Genomic DNA, 24,768 nt, shown 5'->3' on the forward strand with positions numbered 1-24,768 from the left:
ATAACAGAAACCAAGCACAGCAACTGCAAATTATGGTGGAGTAGTAGTAGTAAAAGAAATATTTTATATTGTATGTATAATATTGTACATATATACGTATGTATGTGTATGCAGCTATCAAAGCTCATTGTGTGTTTTGGCCACATCTGTGAGTAAAATAAAGAACTCAGTTCGATCTATTGCGGCCACAAAACAGGAAATTTATAGAAATTACCTTTAGCAATCGCACTCTGTGAGCCAACCGCAAACTATTGTATTTTCATATATTTTTTGTGTATTTTCGCATTCAAGACTGGCGTAAGGAGCAAGGATATCTAAATGTAGAAAAAAAAACTAGAGTGAAAGTTCGGCCTAAAACCGTTTAAAACCCCTTGCATTAGAATGATTACGGCATACTTAAATAAATTCACACAAACATACACACATATACTTGTATAATATGTGCTTATTCCTGTCTGTGCCGAGAAAAGTACGTTCAACCTCGCCAGTGTAATAAAAATATGCAAAGCTTGTTCGACTGAACTGGAAAGTATGAAGTGCCACAATGATTCAAGTGGCGGCATATGGTGGCACCTGTAACAAATGTTCATCGCTGTTTGTCGCTGGATTTTCCTACCTTTTCCATTTTGCGCTTGAACAGCTTTCCTTCGCCAAGGGAAGTTTGTCGGTGCAGGCAGCATGTCGAGGTTAGCCAGGCGCCGCAATTGATTTTCTTTCGACACAAACAAATTTACAGTATGCGCAAAAAATACATACACACGAATACACTATACAAGTGAAGTATGTAAATATGTATTTATGTAAATGAAAGATTAACTGTAGTGCAACTTGATGCTTCTGACGCCTCTGTGTTTGTGTGTTTGCGTAAATTTACATACACTGAATGGTTATTTCGATCAACATTCTCTGCAATGCCTTTTCGCCCGTCGTTGTGTAAGCTTTAGCTAAGGCCAACCAAAATGACCTGACAAATGACTTTTAACAGCATATCACACCTAATCAGCCGCCAAACAGATGCCACTCACTACCCACTACCAACTACAGACTACCTACTACAAACTCGACGCTATATCAGCCACTCAATCAAGTCAGAATAGGGAAACACCCAACTAGTCGCTTTGCGGGCTAGCAAGCGAAATTCTGAGCTTTGAAGTACCAGCAGCCTGTTAGCAACGCAGCTCCTACCATATTTTATGTTGTATATAGAGAGAATACAGTATGACGTCCAATAATTATAAACACAGAAGAAAAGCGAAATACTTTGAAATACTGAAATTTTTTAACCATATTATTTATTATAAAATTAATTAAATAAAATAATTATATGAAGTTATACTAAGTTCAAAGGTTGCTCAGGAATGCCTGGCAGCTCTAAATGATATTGGCGCTATCTTCAAGGTCAATCTTATATGAGTTCCGAGACAGCGAGATATTGAAGAAAATTGCAATGCCGATGAGTTAGCCTGAAAGGGTACTAATCCTCTACTGATTGAAAACAGAGCAATGTTGCAATTCCTTTGGCAACTTGCAAACTAAGGATAAAAAATAATATTCTCTAGGAGGTCAGTAGGTCATAGAGTGATGAAAATACTTGTGTTACAACCAGGCTAATTTGGGCGCAACAGATAAAAAAAGGTCAGGATAATTGCTTAACCTCTCAACAGAGAACATCACGAAGCCCGTGGCTTGAGTCACTGGTCATTGGCTGTTATGTAGGCACTCTTCTAAGCTAGGAGTATTTTCTCATGAATACTGCAGATGTTATAGACGCGAGGAAGCGGAAGAATCAGTAGAACACCTCCTCTGTAATTGTCCTTGCTAGGAGTAGCGCAAGTTTGTTAGAAAACTACTATTTTGACTCTTTTACGGAACTAGAGGGCATGGGGATAGATCCTATCCTGCGCTACATAAGGTCGTCTAAATGGTTCCGTGATAAATAACCATAAGGTTCCCGTGTTACATAGTGGCAGCACAACGAACCTAGATGGTACAAGTGAGTTGGCTACTCTAAACCGACTGTCACAGAAACCTAACTTAATCTAAATTTTATTTAGGTCTTTTTATGTCTATATTTAGATACCTGTAGAGCACTCATTCTGGGTGTTTGGCTGATCTGCTCCTCCTATTTGTGGCATGCGTCTTGATGTTATTCCACAAATGGAAGGACCTACAGTTTCAAGCCGACTCCGAACGGCAGATATATTTTTTATGAGGAGCTTTTTTCATGGCAGAAATACACTCGGAGGTTTGCCATTGCCTACCAAGGGGCGATCTCTATTAGAAAAAACGTGTTCTTAATTTTGATATTTCACCGAGATTCGAACCAACGTTCTCACTCTGAATTCCAAATGGTAGTCACGCACCAACCCATTCGGCTACGGCGGCCGAACTCAAAAAAGTGGGCTGAATCTTGACTTAGCTCTGAATAGTATGCACTGATGGGCAGACGGTAAGCTATACAAATGATGCGCTAAACTCAGAGGATCTATCGGTGAAGAAACCTGCTGATTTTAAAATAACTTATGAGATTACTGATAGGTAATTTCGTTCCTGATCAAAACACTGGATAACGACATTTGCCCTGCTGGCCTTAGATACACCCATTTCGCTGACAATAAAAGTCTATCTTTATTATTTTGTATGCTTTGGGTAGACAAGAAGCAATAAAATAGTCCAATTGCTACCACATTGAAACTTTGAAATATTTATTATTTTTCGCCTTATCGAGCGTTAGCCAAGAAATATAATGTGAAAATTGCTATTGTAGCAAAAGATAAAATCGTGTTTATTTTTCATTTTGCTACCTCCATCTTCTAATATTTGGCGTGATACAGTATATGCTATAAGCTCGTAATACATACACAAGCATGTCATCTGTGCCTTTGAGTAAGCAGGTATGTATTTGTGCTGGGTGTTATACTCTGTTATGAACCCATTCGCTATTATTAGCGCTGTCTGTCACTCATACGCCATGGCATACAAATATCTTACTCATTGGCTGGTATTTCTTGCCTCCTTCATTTTTATTATACTCTCTGCAGTTCTTTGCTCTTCGTTTTTTTTTTGGTTGTGTTATTTTCTTTTTGTTTCGTAGTAGGTCTTTTGTTCCATAAATTCCGCATAACATTTATGGGCAACATAAATTTTCCTCATGAACATAAATATGGTTTTAGTTTATTAAAACACATGCAGATATTTTTTAAAACGATTATAAGAGACATTTTAAGTGAAATTGAGTATGAGTTATATACATTGAGCTACGCTTTGGATGAGAGATTTATTATAAGTAACGCGACAGAAATACAGAACTATTTCGCAACTTATAAATATACATTTTTTCTTCAGTAAAAATTTAAAGACTTTTCAAATTTTGTAAATACGGCCAATATTAAATGAAGTAAGTAGTTCTGAATGTTTAGTGAGCCATATCTCTCGAAGCATGTATACATTCCATCAGATTATTTACCGAACTCTTTCATCGTTCCGTTCTATATATCGTCCACTTTCTGTGTTAACCTCGTATCTACAACATTTAATTTTCAGTAAATCGATAAAAATGTATAGAGTTACTAACTTCTTAAAAAATTTTAAAATATATTTTATACGATACTTATAGTAGATACGAGGTTTTTGAATTCGAACATGTAGATACGATGAAAATCGAAACGCTCTGAAAAAAATTCTATAATCATTATAAACAGGAGAGTTTTTCACCAAAAATCTCAATTTCGAAAAAAATGAAGTTACGAGGTTAACACAGAAAGGGGACGATATCGTATGTTCTGTTCATACTTTTTAGAGAAATAATATAATTTTATAGAATCCATTTTTTGCAACAAAAATTTGATCCACCAAGGTAATTTCAATATTTATTTGAAAGAGGTATTTCAATCTATATACATATATTTTACATCTATTTAAGTAGGGTTGATATTGCTATAAAATTGGAAAAATTGCCTTTTGCTAAAAAAAATAACCAAAATAAGGAAAGACCACTCAGATAATGAAGCGGATGCCACTGATATGGAACTATTTGTTAATGAAAATGAAATAGAGGAGGAAGTCAATAGCACTAAATTTGTGAGTAGTAAGAGAATATTCGTTAAGTAGTTCCTTATAAAAAAAGCGAAGATAATTTCTGGAAATGAATTAGATGCTATTGATATGTCTTGCAATGAATAAATTTCCATCGAAAAAGCTGATGACGGGACTTTATGGAATACATTAAAAAAATATAGAGATGTAGGTAGATTACCGGGTTATACCGTATTCAAAGAGGTCTCAAGCCCAACTGCCTATGCTAAACGCATATTATGCTTGGTTTGGTAAGCAGGGCTTTTTAATTGATTATTGAGGAAGGCATGACATATATAAATTCATCCACCGAACTTGAAGCTTAGATTCAATAAAGAGTCCACCCAAGTAATGATTTCAAGAAAGGTTTTTAACTAAAGGAAAGGAAAATTATAGAGACGATGTCGAAAACACTTCTACTTTCGTGTCGAAAATTTATGGTGTCGACGGTCGGAAGATTTATCATTGAAGCTTTGTGCAAAAGAAATAGATGTAAGACAGTGTTTATATGTAAACAATGGTTTCCGTGAAGTTTTTAATAATGAATATTTTATTTCAATTTATTTCGAAAAACTTATTTTGCAAAATGTTGTGTGATTGATATTGGCTCACTCAGTAAAAATAGGTATATAATCAATGGCCGAAATTCAGAGAGGAACGTAGATTCGCATCTCGGTAAAAAACCAAAATTAAGAAAAAGTTTTTTCTAATAGCGGTCGCCCCTCGGCAGGCAATGGCAAACCTCCGATGTTACTTCTGCCAAAAACCTCCTCATAAAAATATCTGCCGTTCGGTGTCGGCTTGAAACTGTAGGTCCTCCATTTGTGGAACAATATCAAAACTCACGCCATAAATAGGAGGAGGAGCTCGGCCAAACACCCAAAAAGGGTATACGCGCCACTTATATATATATATATATAATCAACTGTCTTAAATCAAGTGATAAGCGTTTGAAGCCCGGCCAATTTTAATTTTCCAATCTTCCCAATCTTCAATTTTCGGTGTGCCTTTTGATTTTATTCCACAAATAGTATATATGTAGGTTCTGAATTCCAGTAGGCGTTTATGAGAAGCTTTTTATGCACGAAATATACTTGGAAGCTTGTCACTGTATTTGCTCTTTTTTTTGGTTTTCTTTAATCCAAAGCCGTTACTTAGTGACATATAAAAAACTATGATACATGGCAGATAAAAACTTATATAGACTTTCGGACTGAGCACCTGATTTTACACAGGAATTGGGTTGTCTGGTACTTGGGCAAAAAATATTTTTTAAAAATTGTTCAATACAATATAATAATAATAGGTCTCATGCTTAAAAGTTCAGCATACGCTGCGTCCCACTCTTTCTAGCTCAAGCACGAGTTGATATGTAAAAACTTAATTGAATTCAAACTCTTGTATCAAAAATTGACTTTCGTTTTGTACTTATCTGCGTGAATTTTAAGTTTAGTACAAAGTATAAGCAATGAGTGACTCAAAACATTTAAGTTTTCGCTTCCCTTAAACGCAACAATAAAATGCAAACAAAATAGAGAAAAGCTTTGAGAATTGAAGAACAGCGCAAAATGAATCATCCATTTTTGTTATGTTGTGTTGACATTTCTGTTCAGTGATATCATGAATAGTTTAACGCCAGAACAACTCTTCCAAATTGTGGAAATCTACTTTGAAACATAAATCTGTATGCGAAGTTCATAGAGCATTAGCGTCATCATCGGCTCTTATTTCTTTCGAAACGATGGAGGAGCTCCCGTTTCGGTGAATAACGAGCGCTATCGAGCCATGCTGACTAAATTCGTGTTTCTAAAAAATAATCAGCTAAACATCGACGACATTTGATTCCAAGAAGACGGCGCAACTTCGATTTATTGCAATATTCAAGTCACCATTAACGCCATACGATCATATTTATTGGAAAAAGGAGTCAAAAACCGGTTTGAGGCGGACATACATGTATTGGATGTCATATGAAAAAATAAATGCCATGAAATTATTGTATCTACAAAATTATAATAAAAAAAATGTATTCCAACAATATTTGTGCGTTCTATTATCATTTAAAGTTCTCAAGCTCTTCAAAAAACATCCGCAGGCATGCACAACCTTGTCGCATCATGAAAGTTTTCCCAATAAGAGTGAATCTTTCCCGTTCGCGAGCCACAAGGCTCAGTAAATTTATCAAAACGTTTTTAGCCGCAGCCCACCGGCAAGCGTTAACAAACCTTACGAGCTTTCAATCTCCAATAAATTATCTTGGGTAACACTTCCTCAATCGCCGTTTCTCCTACTTTCCCTAAACTAAACAATATGTTTTATGAAACGCGAGATATTTTCGCATCAAGGTAACTACTATAGAACATAGTGTTTCAGCAGCGAAAGTTGATAGCCAGATCCATACTGACCATTGTAAGTAAATATCCTTGATTGAATGAACTATTCAGCAAAGTTCATATACATGCGGCGCGTGTTCATTAAATTTGATTTCGAACTTTCTGACATTTATGTAATGGCATATTTTCCACTACTCATTTAACTTGCCGTTTCACAGTCTTCTTTTAAGGAGTAATAACTTCTGGCTTCAACCAAAACATTTAACATTGAATTGCCACGCACATATTCCCGGGCACAGTTAGGTGCTTAGAAGGACAGTCAGGTCGACAGACAAATTGCAACACAGTCAGTAAGTGAGGCAGTCATTCCATCATGACGACAGAATGGAGGGAGAGCAGCCAAGTATAGTCGAGCTAGCAGCGGAAGTACTGCAATGCCATCAGCACTAGATCTAAAACTACATGAGAGCCGTTATACTTAGAAGTATTTTCTCTTTGCATTTGTATTAGTCATCATTTGACACACGTGCTTCGCAATTCGTCAGTCCGTTAAACAGTCAAACAGACTGTGGATTATATACTGTGTGCGCTGATATGTCTGTAGGCCTGTGTATAATTCAAACGCCACTCAGCGACGTCGTCGCTCCACTTATCATCAGCATTGCACCACTCACCTGCTTACCTACCACGGCTGTCTTGGCTGACCTAGCGTACTTTGCAGTCAAGTAGTCTATTATTGCTCCATTTTCGTTGGCTTTACGCACAAAATTAACATATATCCATATGTATGTCTGCATAAACGCATAGATTCGCAACTGGGAAAGACCCAACGCACATATGGTAGAGAATTATATTTGAGCATTGGTGTACTCGTCTAAGATAAAAATGCACAGGGGGGTATATTTCAAATAAATGTTAGAAATATATATATAATTGGTGCGTACGCCCTTTTTGGGTGTTTGGCCGAGCTCCTCCTCCTATTTGTGGCGTGCTTCTTGATGTTGTTCCACAAATGGAGAGACTTACAGTTTCAAGCCGACTCCGAACAGCAGATATTTTTATGAGGACCTTTTTCATGGCAGAAATACACTCGGAGGTTTGCCATTGCCTGCCGAGGAGCGACCGCTATTAGAAAAATGTTTTCTTAATTTTGGTGTTTCACCGAGATTCGAACCTACGTTCTCTCTGTGAATTCCGAATGGTAATCACGCAACAACCCATTCGGCTACGGCGGCCGCCTGTTAGAAATGTTAGAAATATTTAACATTAATTCTATACAATAACACGTACGATATATATGTATTATTAACTTATGTAGGTACATATATATTAGTTTGGGTTCCCCCATCCATTATTTTTACGTAAAATATTTGCGCAAATGGTCTAATGGTGCTTTATGGTTGATCCTTAGCTCCTGGACGATGCTACGACTAGTAACGTGTCAGTAAACTTCGATCATCTCTGTGATTTTATCGACATCATCGGCATTTTCTTTAACATCAAAAATGCCTAAACGGAATCGGCGAAACCAAAATTGCACGTAAATAGCTTTTACAGTATCAGCACCATGAAGATCGCCTTTATCAAATAAATGGTATAAAATGTAACGAATTTTCCCTTTGCTGACTTCCATTGTTAACATCCTGTAACTAACAATTGAATGAAAAACAGCAAAAGAATTTTTTTAGTGTGAAAAAAACTGTGAGTAAATTGTTTGACCAGTACTTCTCGAGATATCGATCACTACAGTCATCTACCGAGAAAATAATGGATTTTCCCCTCAAACTAATATTTAATTAAAAGTAATTAAAATACTTGCATTTTTTAAATTGTCTGGAAAACTCGAAGAATATAGTTGTAAGTTTTCGTTTTTCGAATGAACTATTCGAAAAAAAAAAATTGAAAATACGACAATTAAGTTAGCAAGTACAAAAGTAAATTTATTTTCGAATCGAATTATTGAAGAGGCTCATGGTTGCTTTATTGAAAGATTGACATTTGGGTGCCAATTTAAGTATTCGGCCTGATAAAAATAACGAACACTTGGTTATAATCAAGGCGCAATATACTCTTAAATAAAAACACGAATGTCATAAAATGTTATAAAATACGTTAATTAATTTATTCTATTGCAAAACTTGAAATTTGTATCATTCACAGCTAAATTTTAAAAATTTATTTCAGCCAGAGCCGAATATAATAAAAATCTCCTATTTCCATTTTTTTGTGTCCACATACCGTAACCACCACAGTCAAGTGGCTTGTTTTAATAAAAGTCCGCAGATATGTATTCATCCAATTAGTGAACATAAAATATCTCGTTTTGTTTGCTGAATAGCTTCGCCATTCTATTTTTACCACAAACCATTTTTCTATTTGGCCAATAACTTTGATCGTTTTCAAACCTTTTTTTTTTTTGTTTTTTTTTTTGGTTTTTTTGGTTTCGAGAACAATTCGCCTTACAATTTCGAGGTTTTGAATCCACATAATTACATACCTACATACACATACTCGTATTTACCCTGTAAAGAAAAATACTAGTTTTGAATTAGAATTCTGCCAGTTCTTTTTTCATCCCAACCAGTTCGTGCTCTATTTCCCCCCCCAGTTCGCCAGTAGTATTTTTAATTATTTTAATTTTCCTGTGATGCCTCAGCAAAGTACCAGTTCATACCAGGCCAAGAAAAATTCTAGGGAAATATGCCCCTAGAACATATTTATCTCTAAAAGAACTAGTTTGAGACCATTTAAAATATAAAATAAACAAAGATCCATTCCATTCCATTCCAACGTTTTAAAATATCCTATTTTATATTACACCTACTAGGTTATTCAATAAGTTTTGCGGTTCCATAAGAGAGGGCGTTCCTACTAACCTAAATTTTTGTTTATTATGTTTGTAAACTGTTCTTATGAATATAGGTGCAGTTTCATTTAAATATGTCAATTCATCCTTTGTTTACAAGCCGCATTTTCTACAATGGATAAAATCAAGTATCAGTAGTGATTGAAATTTTATTTTTGGAAGGTTTAAAAGCAAAGGAAATTTATGAACGAATGTCGAAAGTGTATAAGTATTTTTCGCCATCAATTAGTACAGTAGAGAGATGGGTTGCCGGATTTAAACGTGGTCGTACAAGCCTTGAAGATGATTCACGTCAAGGACATCCAAGAGTAGCAATAGCACCAGAAATCGTAGAAAAAATACAGCATATCATATTGGAAAATAGTCGAGTGACTGAGGTAGATTTAGTAGAAGCCCTATGCCTCTCATTGGGCAGTGCAAGCAATATTTTGACTGAAGAAAGGTATTTCAGAAAGCTTTGTGCATAATGGATGCCGCATTCGCTACCAACGGAACAAAAACACATTCGAATGCGACTTTCTCATTTCGAGCGTTTTCGAAAGAATAAGGTGGATTTTGTGTGACGACTCATCACCCGGTCTATTACCTTGATCCTAAACAAGAGGCTAAAGAGTGTTGTCAACCTGGTTCTTCGGCTTCGAAATGAATGAGTGTCCAGAAGAAGAAAGTGTTCGCACCAGTTTTTTGGGATGCGAAAGAAATTTTGTTGATGAATTACTTGCAAATGGTTAAACAATAAATTCTGAATTTTATTGTAATCTTTGAAGCCAGTTAAAGGAAAAAAATTCGTGAAAAAGACCCAGTTTGCCAAAGAAAAATATTCGTTTTCATAAAGACAATGCACCGTGTCGCAAGAGCATTTTGACAATAGCTAAAATCCATGAATTAAAGTTCGAATTATTGGAGCATCTACCGTATTCACCAGATTTGGTCCCTAGCGACACCTATTTGTTTCCAGACTTAAAAAAAATTCATGCGTGGAAAGCGTTTTTCATCAAATGATCAGGACATAATAGCTGTGGAAGCATAGTTTGTAGCCTTTCCCGATTCTCACTTCAGGGATGGAATTCATAAATTGGAATCACATTGGAACAAGTGTATTGATATTCAGGGAGACTATACCTACTGAATAATAAAGTGTAATTCAAACCATTTTCAAAATATCAAAATTGTATTTTCTTATCGAAACTGAAACTTATTGAACAACCTAGTATTTCATAAAAAACAATCCTTTGTTCCTCCCTGGAATCATACGAAATAATAGTAATAATTTCATATAAAAGTATATTTTTCCTTAAAGTTGCGTTGCATCCATAGACAAGCCTTGAACTTTTTTATCTAAAAGAAAACCAACTCATTTTCAGACAAATTTACCACTGGTATTATTCTGGTCAATGGAGAACTAGTAGAATTTCTTCTATTAAATATCAGCAAGTGAACTAGAATGTCTTCATACAAGTTTGGCTTTTTACTGGAGGGCACTTTTATATGCACATACATACATACATATGTTTACTTTTATGTGCACTCCATTTTTTATTTGTCAGATTTAGAAGCACAGAATACAGAAGATAAGTGAGTGCAGAGTATGTGCTCCAATAAATCAGGTTTACGTTTTTTTCGCAATAATCGATTTTTATTTGCCTTCTGCTTACAATGAAATATCACATACATACATACATACATACATACTTACATAATATACTATATAACCGCATTGCGGTATTTCGGTATTTGCTTAGGAGCCAAAAACTCAAGCCAAGCTGGCATAATTTAATAACAAAAATAATTGCTTATTGTGAGTTTAGGTTGAAAAGTTAATTGAATTCTTTCTTTGATTTCACTTTGATGCCTTTAAAGCTTTGAATATGCCCAAATAGATATACTACATTTATAAAGGGTAATCAACTTGGTTTGTTTTTGAATAACTTTTTACTAAATAAAAATGATTTTCCGTGATGGAAATCTTTAGTTTGACCTTCAAGCGCTCCATCGCTTGTCTGTTTTACACTGCAGCTGCCTACTTCACAAGTCTCAAACATAATATGATTGACGCACAATGCCATTTGAAATAACTCCGATTGGTGATTTACTCTGTGCCACCTTTTATAAACAACTCAAGTGGAGCGCCATAAGTGCAGCCGAATGTGCAAGATTTGTAAAACTAAGGTGCCTACATCTAAGTTCATAAGCTGGTATAGCATCTCCTTGAATGCGTTTCAAGATTGAATCTCATATGACCCAGGCATTTTCCAATACATATGCAGTTTTAATTAGAATCATGGAGTATAAGAATCTTGTTCCGTGAGAAATTATGATGTTGCACTTCGAAAAATTCAATTGCATGCTGTTGCTGTTTAACTAACAACTAAGGAGTAACTTGCAGCAATTTAAAGCAATCGCAGCGATCACAAGTTCTGTAAAATAGCTTTAAGTTATCTGAATACATTAAGTAGCTGCAAAAATTTTGACTATATTGAATAGCATTTAAAAAATAGAAAAAAAGCAACAGAGCTGGCTGAGGATTTGGAAAACCTTTGATCGATTTTTACATCCAACTTCATATTTGTTAGGCAGGTTCTTAGCCACTTAAGAGAATTTGAATGAACGCCAAGCGTTTCTACCTTAGTCAGAAGGGAGTTTTAGCTCAAGCAGTCAATATAATACAATATAAGTAAAGTAAATAAGTCATTGGAGGCTGATATTCTCTCAGATTCCATGCAGCTGTGTTGCAATATGATTCCTAAATACATCAAGCAGCTGGTCATTGACCAGTATATTCTTCGTCTTTAGAATTATTGAAAGCTTGACTAAGTTTCTTAATCCGAACTAGTAAATTGGAGGCTTCCATTCCTTCAGTACATTTCAAGGGACTTCCAAAAAATAACACTTATAGGCAAAAACGAGCTTTTAATTTGCAATAGGAATTTTTTTGTTATTTTTAAATTTTTACTCCTTAAAGTTGAAAACATGAAACACCTACTGCAACTCGAAAGTATAGGTAAATCACAAGAGTGATAGAATACAAGATTGCGCCATCTCAGGGCCGGGACATCAGTACAGAAAACAAACAAACGAAAAGAAAAGAAAGTACAGGCGAGAGAAAATGAAAAGCTAAGAGTCATAAATTAAAATTTATTATATATATAATATATACATATATAATTGGCGCGTACACCCGTTTTGGGTGTTTGGCCGAGCTCCTACTCGTATTTGTGGTGTGCGCCTTGATGTTGTTCCACAAATGGGATCCCTCCATATAGTTTCAAGCTGACTCTGAACGGCAGATATTTTTATAAGAAGCTTTTTCATGGCAGAAATACACTCGGAGGTTTGCCATTGCCTGCCGAGGGGCGATTTCTATTAGAAAAAACTTTTTCTTAATTTTGATTTTTCACCGAACCGACGATCTCACTCTGAATTCCGGATGGTAGTCATGCACCAACCCATTCGGCCACGGCCGCCGCCAAAATTTATTAGATAGAAATATTTTACAAAAAGGCTCGTGGGTCCTTTAAGGTGAGGAAGGAAATGAATCGTTAAATTTCACGAGCTTAGAGTACTGTTAAATTTACGCTATTTCAGGCTATTTCAGGGTATTTTATAGTTCGAATAAAATACCCTGAAATAGCCACCTTTGATTTAAGGAGCTTTGATGACTGGACTTATCGTTGGCAAATGTGTATTGCTTCGAATGGAGCCTATTTTGAAGGCGACAAAATAAATTTTGACGATTAAACAATTATTTTGCGTTATATTGAACAATTCCCGGTACTTTTTTGACAGAATGTATGTTTTATTTTTATATTAATGCAAGTTGATGAACAACGTTTTTCGTCAATGCCTCAGCTGCATAGATGAACAGACTTGACTCCAGCGCCACTAAGTGGTAAAGTTTTCTGCAAAATTATTTTGGTTTGTTACTATTCCAAATACCAGTCAAATTGGCATTAATCACCATAAATACGCATTTTAATTATAACTCGACTTCAGTGCCACCTAGCGGTAAAGTTTTTCCAGAATATTTCTATTTCTATTGCTAAAACATATTCCAAATAATATGAAGGATAATATAATATTATGAACAAAATAAAATTATATATACGGGCTATATTATATACGGGCCAATCCAAACACACACGCACAGTTTCATCAAAATCGGTCCAGCCGTTTAGAAAGACTGGTACTGAAAACCGAAATTTGGCAATGCCTTCAGGGCTTACATCTTTTTTTCTTGAAATATGGTTCACATTGCAATAAAAACAGTGTCATAGTTCCAGACTTGTTTTTAATTTTATATAATCAAGAATTTTTATAAGCTTTCTAGCCCATGAAATTTTAGTGTGCATGGTGAATGTATGGTAATGTATAGGTACAGGATATATGTATGTATGTACACATCCCCACACATGCACCCGGTATCTCGATTTAAGGCTTTAAAGTGTCACACATTCTAAAGCTGAGAACTGTCAAGTTTAATTTTTGTTTTTAATTTATTAACTGCCTGCAATTAATTACTTGGCAATATTGTTCTCCTCTGCAACACAGCCATTTTATATACATACATACATATGTACTTATACACACATGCATATGCAGATAAAGTAAAAGCAGAAATGACGAAATATACATAGTTGGATGAAAATATTTCCCCAACATTTTATATACAATGAAATGAAAACAACCGAAATGGGTATAAATCTTGTCAGTCTCTTGAGAATATTCTCTTCTGATTTGGTTGTCTTAAAATTCTTCATACTTTACTTGCACCATGTACCTATTTACAATATGTACACATGTATGAATGTAGGGTATGTGCGCATATGTATGCATAGCCTGTTGACTTCACAAGAAAAAAACTTATCATCAACTTAAATGAAGGGCCTCTTGAGTCGGGGTTACAAGCACGACATCTGTATAAGTATGCAAGTACATACATACATACATACATGTATGCGTAGGCGTACCCTGCAGAGAAAACAAGCAATAGTGAAACGATTAGGCTTGTGTACAACTTCCTATAAATGTCTACCTAAATGGAGAAAAATTTTAAGTCACTGGAAATTGTCGGTCATGCAGTAAATACAATACGAGTATTTCAATTATTTTTTAGCATACTTTTCAACATGAATTGAACTGGCAAATTTATTAGAGTGAGCGTAAAATTGCACCAATTTTTTTTAGCAGTTTTCGTAGTAGTCGTAAAGGAATGGCACAACATTTAATACTTTCCAAAACAGTAAAAAAGACTCCACCAAATTATTTCTTTTGCATACGAGTATACAGTGCGCTCGGGAAAACGTCAACTAATTAAAACCACGAGTGTTGACGTTTGACAAATTGTTGACGTTTATGAATGTAGAAACTTTTAATAAAAAAACATATTGATAGTGTGCTTTAAACGTTTTTATTGACTATAAACTTAAACTAAACAAAAAAAGAACAAAAAAGGCTTTCAGCCTAACTAAAACTAAAGGAACGCATTTCAAAAGAGATCACATTTCACATACATACTTATGCATCTAAAAAAAATCGGTTATTTTTTCTGTTGTTTTTTCCTTTCCAATACTTGGAGGAGAGCTTTCTCTCGTAAACGTCTTAATACATTTAGGTCATTTTGCTCAACATTCTCGCATTGAGCCCAATCCAAAGCCCGGTTAAATATTTCGACAGCTTCGTTTGGTTTTATTGTCTGTACATTTGTACTCGTATCTAAATCGTTGTCATCATCATCGGTCACTTCTAACTCCTCAGCTTCACACGAATTAGAAACATTACCCAGTAGAAAATCTTCATTCCACTTTTGAATGGATGATATTGTATAGTCAACCTTAAAAAATGTATAAAGTTACTGGTCGTGTCGTTAAAATAATTTTATAAAGCGACAAACCTGATGGTTTATTTCATAAAGCAGATCAACTGCGAGCTCCATTTGTTGTTGCAGTTCCGAGTTTATTTTTTCTTTCAATATGATTAACGGAATATCTTCCTCCGGATCTGTCTCATTTTCCGTGAAACGCAAAACATTTTGCCAGCATTTTGCCATTGTATCTTTGCTAACTTTGCTCCATGCGGCTTCTAAAAGCATACACAATCCCTTAATGTAACAGCTTTCATATAATCTACTAGATCTGATTTTTTTGCTGTTACCATGGCTAGAAGACTGTTTCTATAATACAGCTTCGTTATTTTAATTGCGTTTTGATCCATTGGTTGGATAAGTGGGGTTAGATTCGGAGGAAAGAACATTGCAACTATGTTTCCATCTTCTGTTTTAAGCTCTAATTCACTTGGATGAGATGGAGCATTGTCTATCAGAAGGAGCGCTTTAACTGGCAAGTCCTTTTTCAAAAGAAAATCTATTACCTAAAATTAGAAAATCTTAGCTATTAAAAGCGATATTTTTTCTGTAGCAGAACAAATATTAACCTGTAGCACAAAGGATTTGTGAAACCAATCGTAGAAAATAGCTGATGTCATCCATGAGGACTTGGAACTCTTGTACTCAGTTGGGCAGTTAAAGTTTTTGAAAATGCGTGGATTTTTTGCTTTCCCAATCACCAACAATTTAAGCTTATGATTTCCGGAAGCATTAGCACAACATAAAAAAGTAACGCGTTGTTTTTCTGTCTTTACGCCCGGAGCAGTTTTTTCGGCACTTGATACGTAAGACTTTTCTGGCAAAATTTTCCAAAATAAGCCAGACTCATCAGCATTGTACAATTGATCATGGCAAAGACCCATTTCTTCAATTTTTTGTTTAAGTTTGATTTTAAATGGTTCGACCAGCAAAGGCTGTGAAGATAGCTTTTCTCCAGTTATTTTAAGCAGGCGAACTCCATATCTTTTTTTAAAACCTTGCAACCATCCATCACTTGAGTTAAAAGAACATTCCTTTTCTTTTATTTTTAGATGAATCTCTTTAGCCTTTTGTTTGAGCGCTAATGCATTAACCGGATAATTAAGGGTTGACGTTTTGGGATGTTGACGTAAACTAGTGTTGACGTTTTCACGAGTGCACTGTACATACATATGGTAACGAGTGATCAGATTGTGAAAAGTGGCTACAGATTAATGGCTACGTCAATAAGCAGAATTGCCGTATTCGAACTGAAGAGCAACCTGAAACCATCCAAGAACAGCAATTACATCCATTGAAAACAACCTTTTGGTACGTTCTATGAGCTGGATGCATCATCAGCCAATATTTCTTCAAAGACGAGACGCCAATGTAACAGTGAAAGGCGAATGCTATCGCGCCATGATACACCACTTTTTGATGCCACAACAATTGGTTCCAACAAGAAGGAGGACGGCGCTACTTGCCATACATTCGTGAAACAATGGATTTTCTGCGTCGTCATTTCGGTGAGCAGTTTATCTCTCGTCTCGAACCAGTGGACTGGGTGTCAAGATCGTGTGATACACACTTTTGGACTTTTATTTGTGGGAGTCCGGAAAGTTTAAATGCTTTGGCATTGGAAGCCAACATTACCAAAACTATTCACGAGATCCCGACCGCAGTCCTCCAGCGAGTCATTCAAAATTGGTGTTTACGGAAAGCAGAATTACGGCGCAGTTACGGCCAACATTTAAAAGCGATTATCTTTACAAAGTAAATGTCATGAATGGTTCTACTCAAAAATAATAAATATTGTCCAATCAATTTGAATTTTCGTTGTTTTATTTCAATTTAAAAGCCGATACCTCCAAATTAATCACTCTTTATAATTGATAAAAGCAAACAAATTCAAATTTGAAAGCAAATAATTTACGTTCTCAAACGAACTCAGTTTAGTAGCTGCTTTTTAAATCACTGCTGGAAACCGCTCGTGGAATATAGGTGTAGGTATTAAAATTCAGAAAAATTCGCTCATAGCCACAGCAGTTTTTCGTCAATTACGAACCATTTCGCTCAGAGTGCCACTTCGCTTGCCAAAGCAAAGTTATCAAGTAAAAGCCAAAACCTGTTCAGCCGGCACGGTCGTTGATTCAAAAGTTGACTATGACTTTTTACGCGGAGGGGAGACTTTAGTGATGTTATATTATTCTTCATACTTAGGGTGCGTCATATATAAGGTGGTGCAAAATTATTCATTCTATCGAAAGATTATAATTTTTGCATGTGACGTCTGAAGTCAATCCCATTACATTTGACACTTGTGAAGTAGACAGCTGCAATATACAAACACACAAACAATGGAGGTAAAAATAAAGATTTCCATCACTGAAAATAATTTTGTAGTTTTCACTTAGTAAAAAAGTTGCTCAACAAAAAAAGTGGATGATTAATTTTGTGCCACTTTGTATTGCAAGTCTAAATGGAATGCCTCAATTTTTGTCATAAAATGCCCCATTATTCTTAGTCGAAGTATTGAAGTAACAAGAAGTGTCGCCGATTAGTTTCTTACACATCCTCAAGGAATGAATCCAATGACCTGCATAAGGATGGCATAAGTGCCTTTTCAGTGCCTTCCAGTCTTTCATACAAGTAATCCAACTCGTTCGGACTACTCGTGTGACTCTTGAATGTTCAAGGCAACCGATGGAGAATTATATTTAATAATTTAAATAACTCGTATGAAACCCGTCCATACACTTACATTTATACGTATACATATAGAAAGGGGGATCGAGCAAGAGTCAGTATTGGTTCTATAGTCTGCCTAACAAAAGCGTGACAGCCATAACTTCGAAACTATTTGACCAATCCAATTCAAACAAACTGCATTGTATGGGCTTATAATTTTTATAATACGAAATATATTCAATAAAATTTATCTTCTTAATCGGCGTATCCATGCAGGATGTTCGCGATGCAAACGTCATTGTAAACTTAGTCGTACGGTTGTCAAGTCATATTATTAATGATGTCATTATATTTTGTCTGTTTTTCGCTGCTGCTGTTAGTTCGCCGATTGTTTTGAGGCCTGTCCACTCTTTGATGTTGTCTAGCCATGTCATTTTCTTCCTACCAATTCCTCTTTGTCCTTCAATTTATCCTTGCATCAGCAGTTTTAAAATATCATACTTGTCACCTCTTGTTATGTGTCCGAAATAAGTGACTTTCCTCCTTTTTATGTCCGTAAGCATATTCCTAGCGGTTTGCATTCTATTTAGCACTACGTCATTTGATATTTTGTCATTCCAGCTTATTTTCAACATTTTTCAGTAACACCACATTTCGAAAGATTCTAGTCGGTGTATGCTTACGGTTTTCAATGTCCAGGCCCCGCATCCATATAAGAGTGTTGACCATACATAACCTTTTAAAAATCTTGTCTTTAACCCGATTGGTATGTCCCGGCGTGTCAGTATCTTTTTGATCTTCATGAAGGCCGCTCTAGCCATTTCTATTCTACCTCTTATCTCCTGATCATGATCCCATTGGTCATTCAGCCATACACCCAGATACCTGAAACGTTTTACTCTTTCTATTGTTTTGCCACCTATGGTTAGTCTCGCTAGGGAATACTCTCTGCTGCTTTTATTTATAATAATAAATTTGGTTTTATCGATATTTATGTTTAGTCCGAAGTCTTTGATGTGTTTTTCAACTTTGTTTACAATAGTTTGGAGATCCTGGAAATTGTTTGTTACTAACGTTGTATCGTCTGCGTAGCGAATGTTATTTATATAATATATATCCCATTAACTTTAATACCTACTTCTGCGTCATTTATTGCTTCTTCAAATATTTTTTCTGCGTACACATTAAATAATAGTGGCGATAGAATGCAACCTTGTCTCACTCCTCTGTAGATTTTTGTCTCTCTTGTGGTGCTGTCTCTTACTCTGATTTCTGCACTCTGATTCCAATATAAGTTTTGTATACATTTGACGTCATATTTGTTTATGTCCAAATCATTCATTACTTCAAATAGCTCGTTATGTTGTATTTTGTCAAAGGTTTTCTCGTAGTCTATAAAACACATGCATATATCTTGATTGGCGTCCTGTGATTTTTGTGTAAGCATTTGAAGACTAAATATTGCTTCTCTGGTCCCAAACCCTTTCTTAAAGCCAAATTGTGTTGTTCCTATAGCGGCCTCACATTGCTGATAAATTCTGTTGTGAATGATTTTAAGAAAAATTTTTAGCGTATAGCTCATTAGACTTATTATATCACAATAAACGTGGATTTTAACCATGAGCTTGGATAATTAGCAGTTTCATATATGTAGTTAAACACTTTCATTAGGGTTGGCTTTCCACTTTCATTTATAAGTTTGAGAATATCAGCTGAGATTTCGTCACAGCCTGTTGCTTTTTTTGGTTTTGATATTTTTATCGCATATTTTATTTCAGACATAGTTATTTTAAGTATTGGATCATCTGTAGAGTCGTTTGTGCTGATATTTACATCTCTTGAATCGTCTTTGAATAATTCATGGACATTAGGGTGGTCCAAAAATGCATGGGAAAAAATTTATATTAAAATTTTTATGCTGCCGCCCCCCATAATGGTAAAGAATGAAAAATAAAAAGACCCGTATTTTTTTTTTTTTAATCAGACCATATTTAATGGTGCCGCCGGGGCTTTGAAATATCCCATGTATTTTGCATGGGAAAAAATACTTTTTCGTAGAATTCATGTAAAAACCTGGAAAATGAATATATTTTAACCGGATACCTCAGTTTCTCTTCATAATTGGTCAGGGAATAACAACCAATTATGAAATAATTAATTTTTTTGTATTAACTATTTTTTATAGAACCCCAAAAAGCCCCCATAAAACGAAAATCTAAGAAAAAATCGAAAAACAATATTAGTATTATTACTTTTATGAAAATAGTTAATACAAAAAAAATTAATTATTTCATAATTGGTTGTTATTCCCTGACCAATTATGAAGAGAAACTGAGTTATCCGGTTAAAATATATTCATTTTCCAGGTTTTTACATGAAATCTACGAAAAAGTATTTTTTTCCCCATGCAAAATACATGGGATATTTCAAAGCCCCGGCGGCACCATTAAATATGGTCTGATTAAAAAAAAAAAAATACGGGTCTTTTTATTTTTCATTCTTTACTATTTTGGGGGGCGGCAGCATACAAATTTTTTTTGGACCACCCTAATGGACATATTGTACACAAATATTGCGTTTTTCGTTTTCGTCTGTTATAACTTTGTCGTTTGTATCGTATAATGTATTAATTGCATTGTATCTTCTCAGGTTGCATATTTCCTTTAGTTTGCTGTGTAAATTAAAACTGTCATGTAACTTTTCCAATCGCTCTATATCCTCACATTGCCTGCCCATCCATTGGTTTCTTGTATCTCTTATTTTGTCTCTGATTTCCTTGTTTCTACGTTTATATTCGTCAATGTTTATGTTCCGATATCTCCTTCTCTCATTCATCAAGTTCAGAATTTCATCATTCATACATTTTCTTCTTAACTTAATTTTTGTTCCTAGTGTATTAGTTCTCAGTATTCTTATCTTGTCAGCATTATCTTATTCCACCATTTAATCGGATTTTCGCCAGTATTGCAACTTGTCAATAATTCATTTAGCTTGTTTTGGAAGTCATTTCTAATATCGTCGTTTTCCAATTTTTGTATATCGATATGGGATTTTTTCCGTTTTGTTTTCCGTGATGCTAATCGAGGTCGTATCGTTGCCAGCAATAAGTTATGATCAGAAGGAACGTCTGCGCCTGGTAGTGTTTTTGCCCGTATTATAGATGATTTAAATCTTTTGTTAATCAAGATGTAGTCAATTTGATTACATTTTATATTTCTCATTCCATCTTGTGGTGATTTCCATGTGTACAGCCGTATCTCTGGTAATTTATAATACGTGTTACCAATTATAAATTCCTCTTCTTGACAAAATTGCACTAGTCTATTTCCTCTTTCATTTCTGTCTCCTAGACCGAATTTTCCAGTCACATTTGTTGTCTCCTCTCTTCCTACTTTTGCATTGAAATCGCCCATGATTATATTTATATCATGTTTCTTAGTCATCATTAGAATTTTTTTAAGGTCATTATAAAAACTTTCAATCTCGTCATCAGTACATTCAGCATTGGGAGCATATACTTGGATAATATTTAAATCAACTGGACTTCCCCACAATGCTTTTTCGCGATCATAATGCCTACTCCTCTTCTATGTCTTGAAGAATCATTTCCTGAGTAGTAAAAGTTTACGTCTTTTTTTATGCAGCCATTTGATTGCCACCATGTTTCGCTTATACCAAGAAAGTCAAGTTCCAATCTGTTAAATTCACTGATTGTGTTGTCTAAATAATCCATGTCGCAATATTTAAGTTCCTTAAGTGTTTTATAATATTTTTACTCCTATTATTTGTGTGTTGTTTGTATGTAATTGTCATGGGAGAGTGTACCTTCAGTGGTTTCCCGTTGCCTTCTGAAGGATTATTCATTTCAATAGTTTTTGACTGCTAATACCCTTTTTTTGTTGTTTTTGCCGTTAAATGTCTTATATACACTTGGCATTGTTTACTTGTATACACATGGGTATCGTCTAGACCCAAATTGAATTTTTTTTGGACCGCGTATTGTTTCAAGACCTTTATTTCACCTTGCTCCATACATTTGTTTTGCTTCTTCAAGCGTTCTACTAAATCTTCATTGTTCTTTTCGAAAGACATACCTGTTATCATCAGTTTTGGCTTAAGTGGTCGGGGGATCTTAATCTCGTATTGGTCACTTATTTTTTTTACATTATTGCTTTAATTTTATTCTTTTCTCATTATTCACTCTATTAATTATCATAGTCCCATTTTGACGTGTTTTTATGTCAGCAAAGTTTAGCTCTTTAGGGTTAATTTTATTATTCAAGTCTTGTTTTGTTTTATCACTTGTTTGTTTTGTTTTTGGTTCTATTATAATAGGCATACGTTTTTTTAATTCTGGTATATCCTTTGTTTTGTTTGGGTCACTGTTGAGTTTTAACATGTTTGCATATGTGCTTTTGCTTTTTTCCGCTACCAATGTTTTGATTTCTTTACATAGTTTTTCACTCTCTTTACCCGCAGTTTCAGTTTTTATAGACACCACAATTCGCTATATAGGTTTGATGGCCATGATGATTTTTGGTAAATTTTATTCATTAAAACTGCTTTCAAATTGGCGGCAAACAAAAATAAAAAAACAACCAAATTTTTTCGAAGAAACAGCCCCAAACATGAACCTTAGCTGGATGTTTAACAGTACATTGAAGTTGTCAATTATCAGCAGATCATCAGGACCGAGCAATCATTAGCCTAAAAGAAAGATTCCCCTTGAATATTACGTAAACTGTAAACCCACTTTTTGCTTCTGTTGGATTATCTTACAGGGTAGCCATGATACATATACATATAAATGTTTACGTGCCTATGAATGTGTATGAACTTAGGTACAAGCCCAGCTGTTTCGTGTGTGCGGATGCGTATGCGTAAAACATAATTAAAACAACAAATAAGTAGCCATAAAAAAGGACCGAAAACATTGAGCTCCACAGCACGCAAGCAAAACATGAAAGAGAATACGGAGAAAAGACATGCGTATATGAGAACGTAGGAAAAAATGTAAATGTAGATGAGTATAATGGTAAAAAAAACTATAAAAATACACATAAACAACTGGATACATACAAGTGTTGTTGGTGCGTTAAGTGGAAAAAAGAAAAGCAAACTTAAATTATGTAAATATGTAAATAACATATAATATATAAAACACATACAAATACAGTTTGTTTCATAGAGTTTTTGATATGAAAATATTTTACAAGGAAAGCAATGCAGGTATTTATTTATTTATTTTTATAACAAAACAAATTTATTATATTTTGTATTATTGTACACCCTTGCTAAGTCCGAGCGAAACTTTTTCCATTCATACTCCCTTAAGGGAAAAGTGGGCGGAATGCAACATTTGCAGGCAGGGCATGACAAACAAGTTTACGGAGGGCTCGAAGTTGGACGGAAGAATTGGTTGGGGAGTAATCTGCAATGAGTTCCTCATCAAATTCGGGCTTCTGGACCACTCTAGTGTTTTCCAAGCGGAGGTAGCCGCAATTAAGGAAGCAGTGGATTGGTTGCTTAGTTCTGAGGTACATAAATAGCTACTGCGACAACAAGGCGGCAATTAGGGCCTTGGACTCGTTTTTTATGCGTTCGAAATTAGTCGGGAAATGCATGGTTTCCCTCTCGATTGCATTCGAGTATATCGATATTAGGCTCATTTAGATTTCCGGTCACAGCGGCTTAAAGGGGAACTGCTGGGCTGATGAGCTGTCTAGGTAGGGGATCCTGATGACAGTTTCATCGCAAAATGAGTTACCTGTTTTTACCCTTGGCAATCTGTGGTCTGCAACTGGAAAGATGAGCCTCACGGCAACTAGCGAGGGCTGGGTTAGTGCGCAAACATGCGATATCATTAGGGCCACGAGTAGATTGAGGGCGCTCGAGGGAACTTCTAAGTCTAACAAAGCCGCAGCTTGCGAATATGGTAGGTATCCTTTCGGGTTTAAATATCACACATCTCGTGAAATTCATTAGTAGAAAGAAGCGGCTAATACGAACGTAATTAACCACTCTTGTTCGTCATCCTCTAATCCGAAGTCCCTTCTTCCTTTTTTCCCCTGTCTGGTTCGTTTCCTTCTTCTTCCCCCCCTCCCCCTATATGGAATCAAGGCAAGGGCTGCCATTTACCCTAACATAGCCTATTAAATTGTTCCGCCATTTATGAAAAAAAGTAATTATTTATTTAAAGCGATTTAGAACAAAAGCAATTAAAAAGATGTTATACTCGGCACTGTCGCAAATTCTTTTCACATATCAACAAAACAAGAGCAAAGACTTGACTAATTTTATGCTAATACCTATTTGAGACGACAGTTTGCTGCAACTATCACCGATTGTAAGCTCCTGGACATTGATGAAAATCGTTTTTCAGACCATCTTCCTATGGAATATTCTTCCATTCTTCTTCGATGCACCGTATTTAAAAATTTTTGCATGTAGGACACATGTCACTTTCTTTTCCAAATGCGACCATAAATTTTCAATTGGGTTGATATCTGGGCATTCGGCAGGCGTATCTGGCACTTTTCAGCAATTATGTAGCAACCAAGACCTGCATATGTAAGACTTGCGCCTAGAATCATTACCTTGGTATAATTTGAACAACAATTTATTTGGATTTTCTGGATCGGTGAATCCAAATTTTTTCACACTTCGTTTCAAATTGTTACGTAAAATGTCTAAATAGATTTATTTTATCTTGTTGTCTTGAATAATTTTTATTTCACCATCATCTTTGACAAAAATACAACCCCAAACGATTACACTTAGCTTCCCAATTTTCACTGTGAGATTAATGTTCTTGTTATTAAGGGCTGGTAACGGCTTTCTCCAAACTTTGTTGCGTCCAGCGAGGTTATATGGCATTATTTCTGTCTCATCAGAAAATGACAAACGTCATGCCAAATATTCCACTGAGTGCGAAACGGCAGTTAGAGCAAAAGAAAGTAATTTGT

At 35.2% G+C, this 24,768-nt stretch overlaps 2 protein-coding genes across 7 annotated transcripts in view; one reads left to right on the forward strand and one right to left on the reverse strand.

Annotated features, from left to right (window-relative positions):
* LOC129246175 (45 kDa calcium-binding protein) overlaps window positions 1–24,768 on the forward strand; it is an 88,013-nt gene that overhangs the window by 8,334 nt on the left and 54,911 nt on the right. The window lies entirely within an intron of this gene.
* Window positions 15,352–16,017, reverse strand: LOC129235595 (jerky protein homolog-like). The gene is made up of 2 exons (XM_054869512.1): window positions 15,703–16,017; window positions 15,352–15,639 (listed from the first exon to the last, which is right to left on the reverse strand). The coding sequence occupies exons 1-2, from the start codon at window positions 16,015–16,017 to the stop codon at window positions 15,352–15,354; spliced, it is 603 nt and encodes a 200-aa protein (XP_054725487.1).

This window comes from Anastrepha obliqua, chromosome 1 (assembly GCF_027943255.1).
Source record: "Anastrepha obliqua isolate idAnaObli1 chromosome 1, idAnaObli1_1.0, whole genome shotgun sequence".
In the NCBI taxonomy this organism is placed as follows: domain Eukaryota; kingdom Metazoa; phylum Arthropoda; class Insecta; order Diptera; family Tephritidae; genus Anastrepha; species Anastrepha obliqua.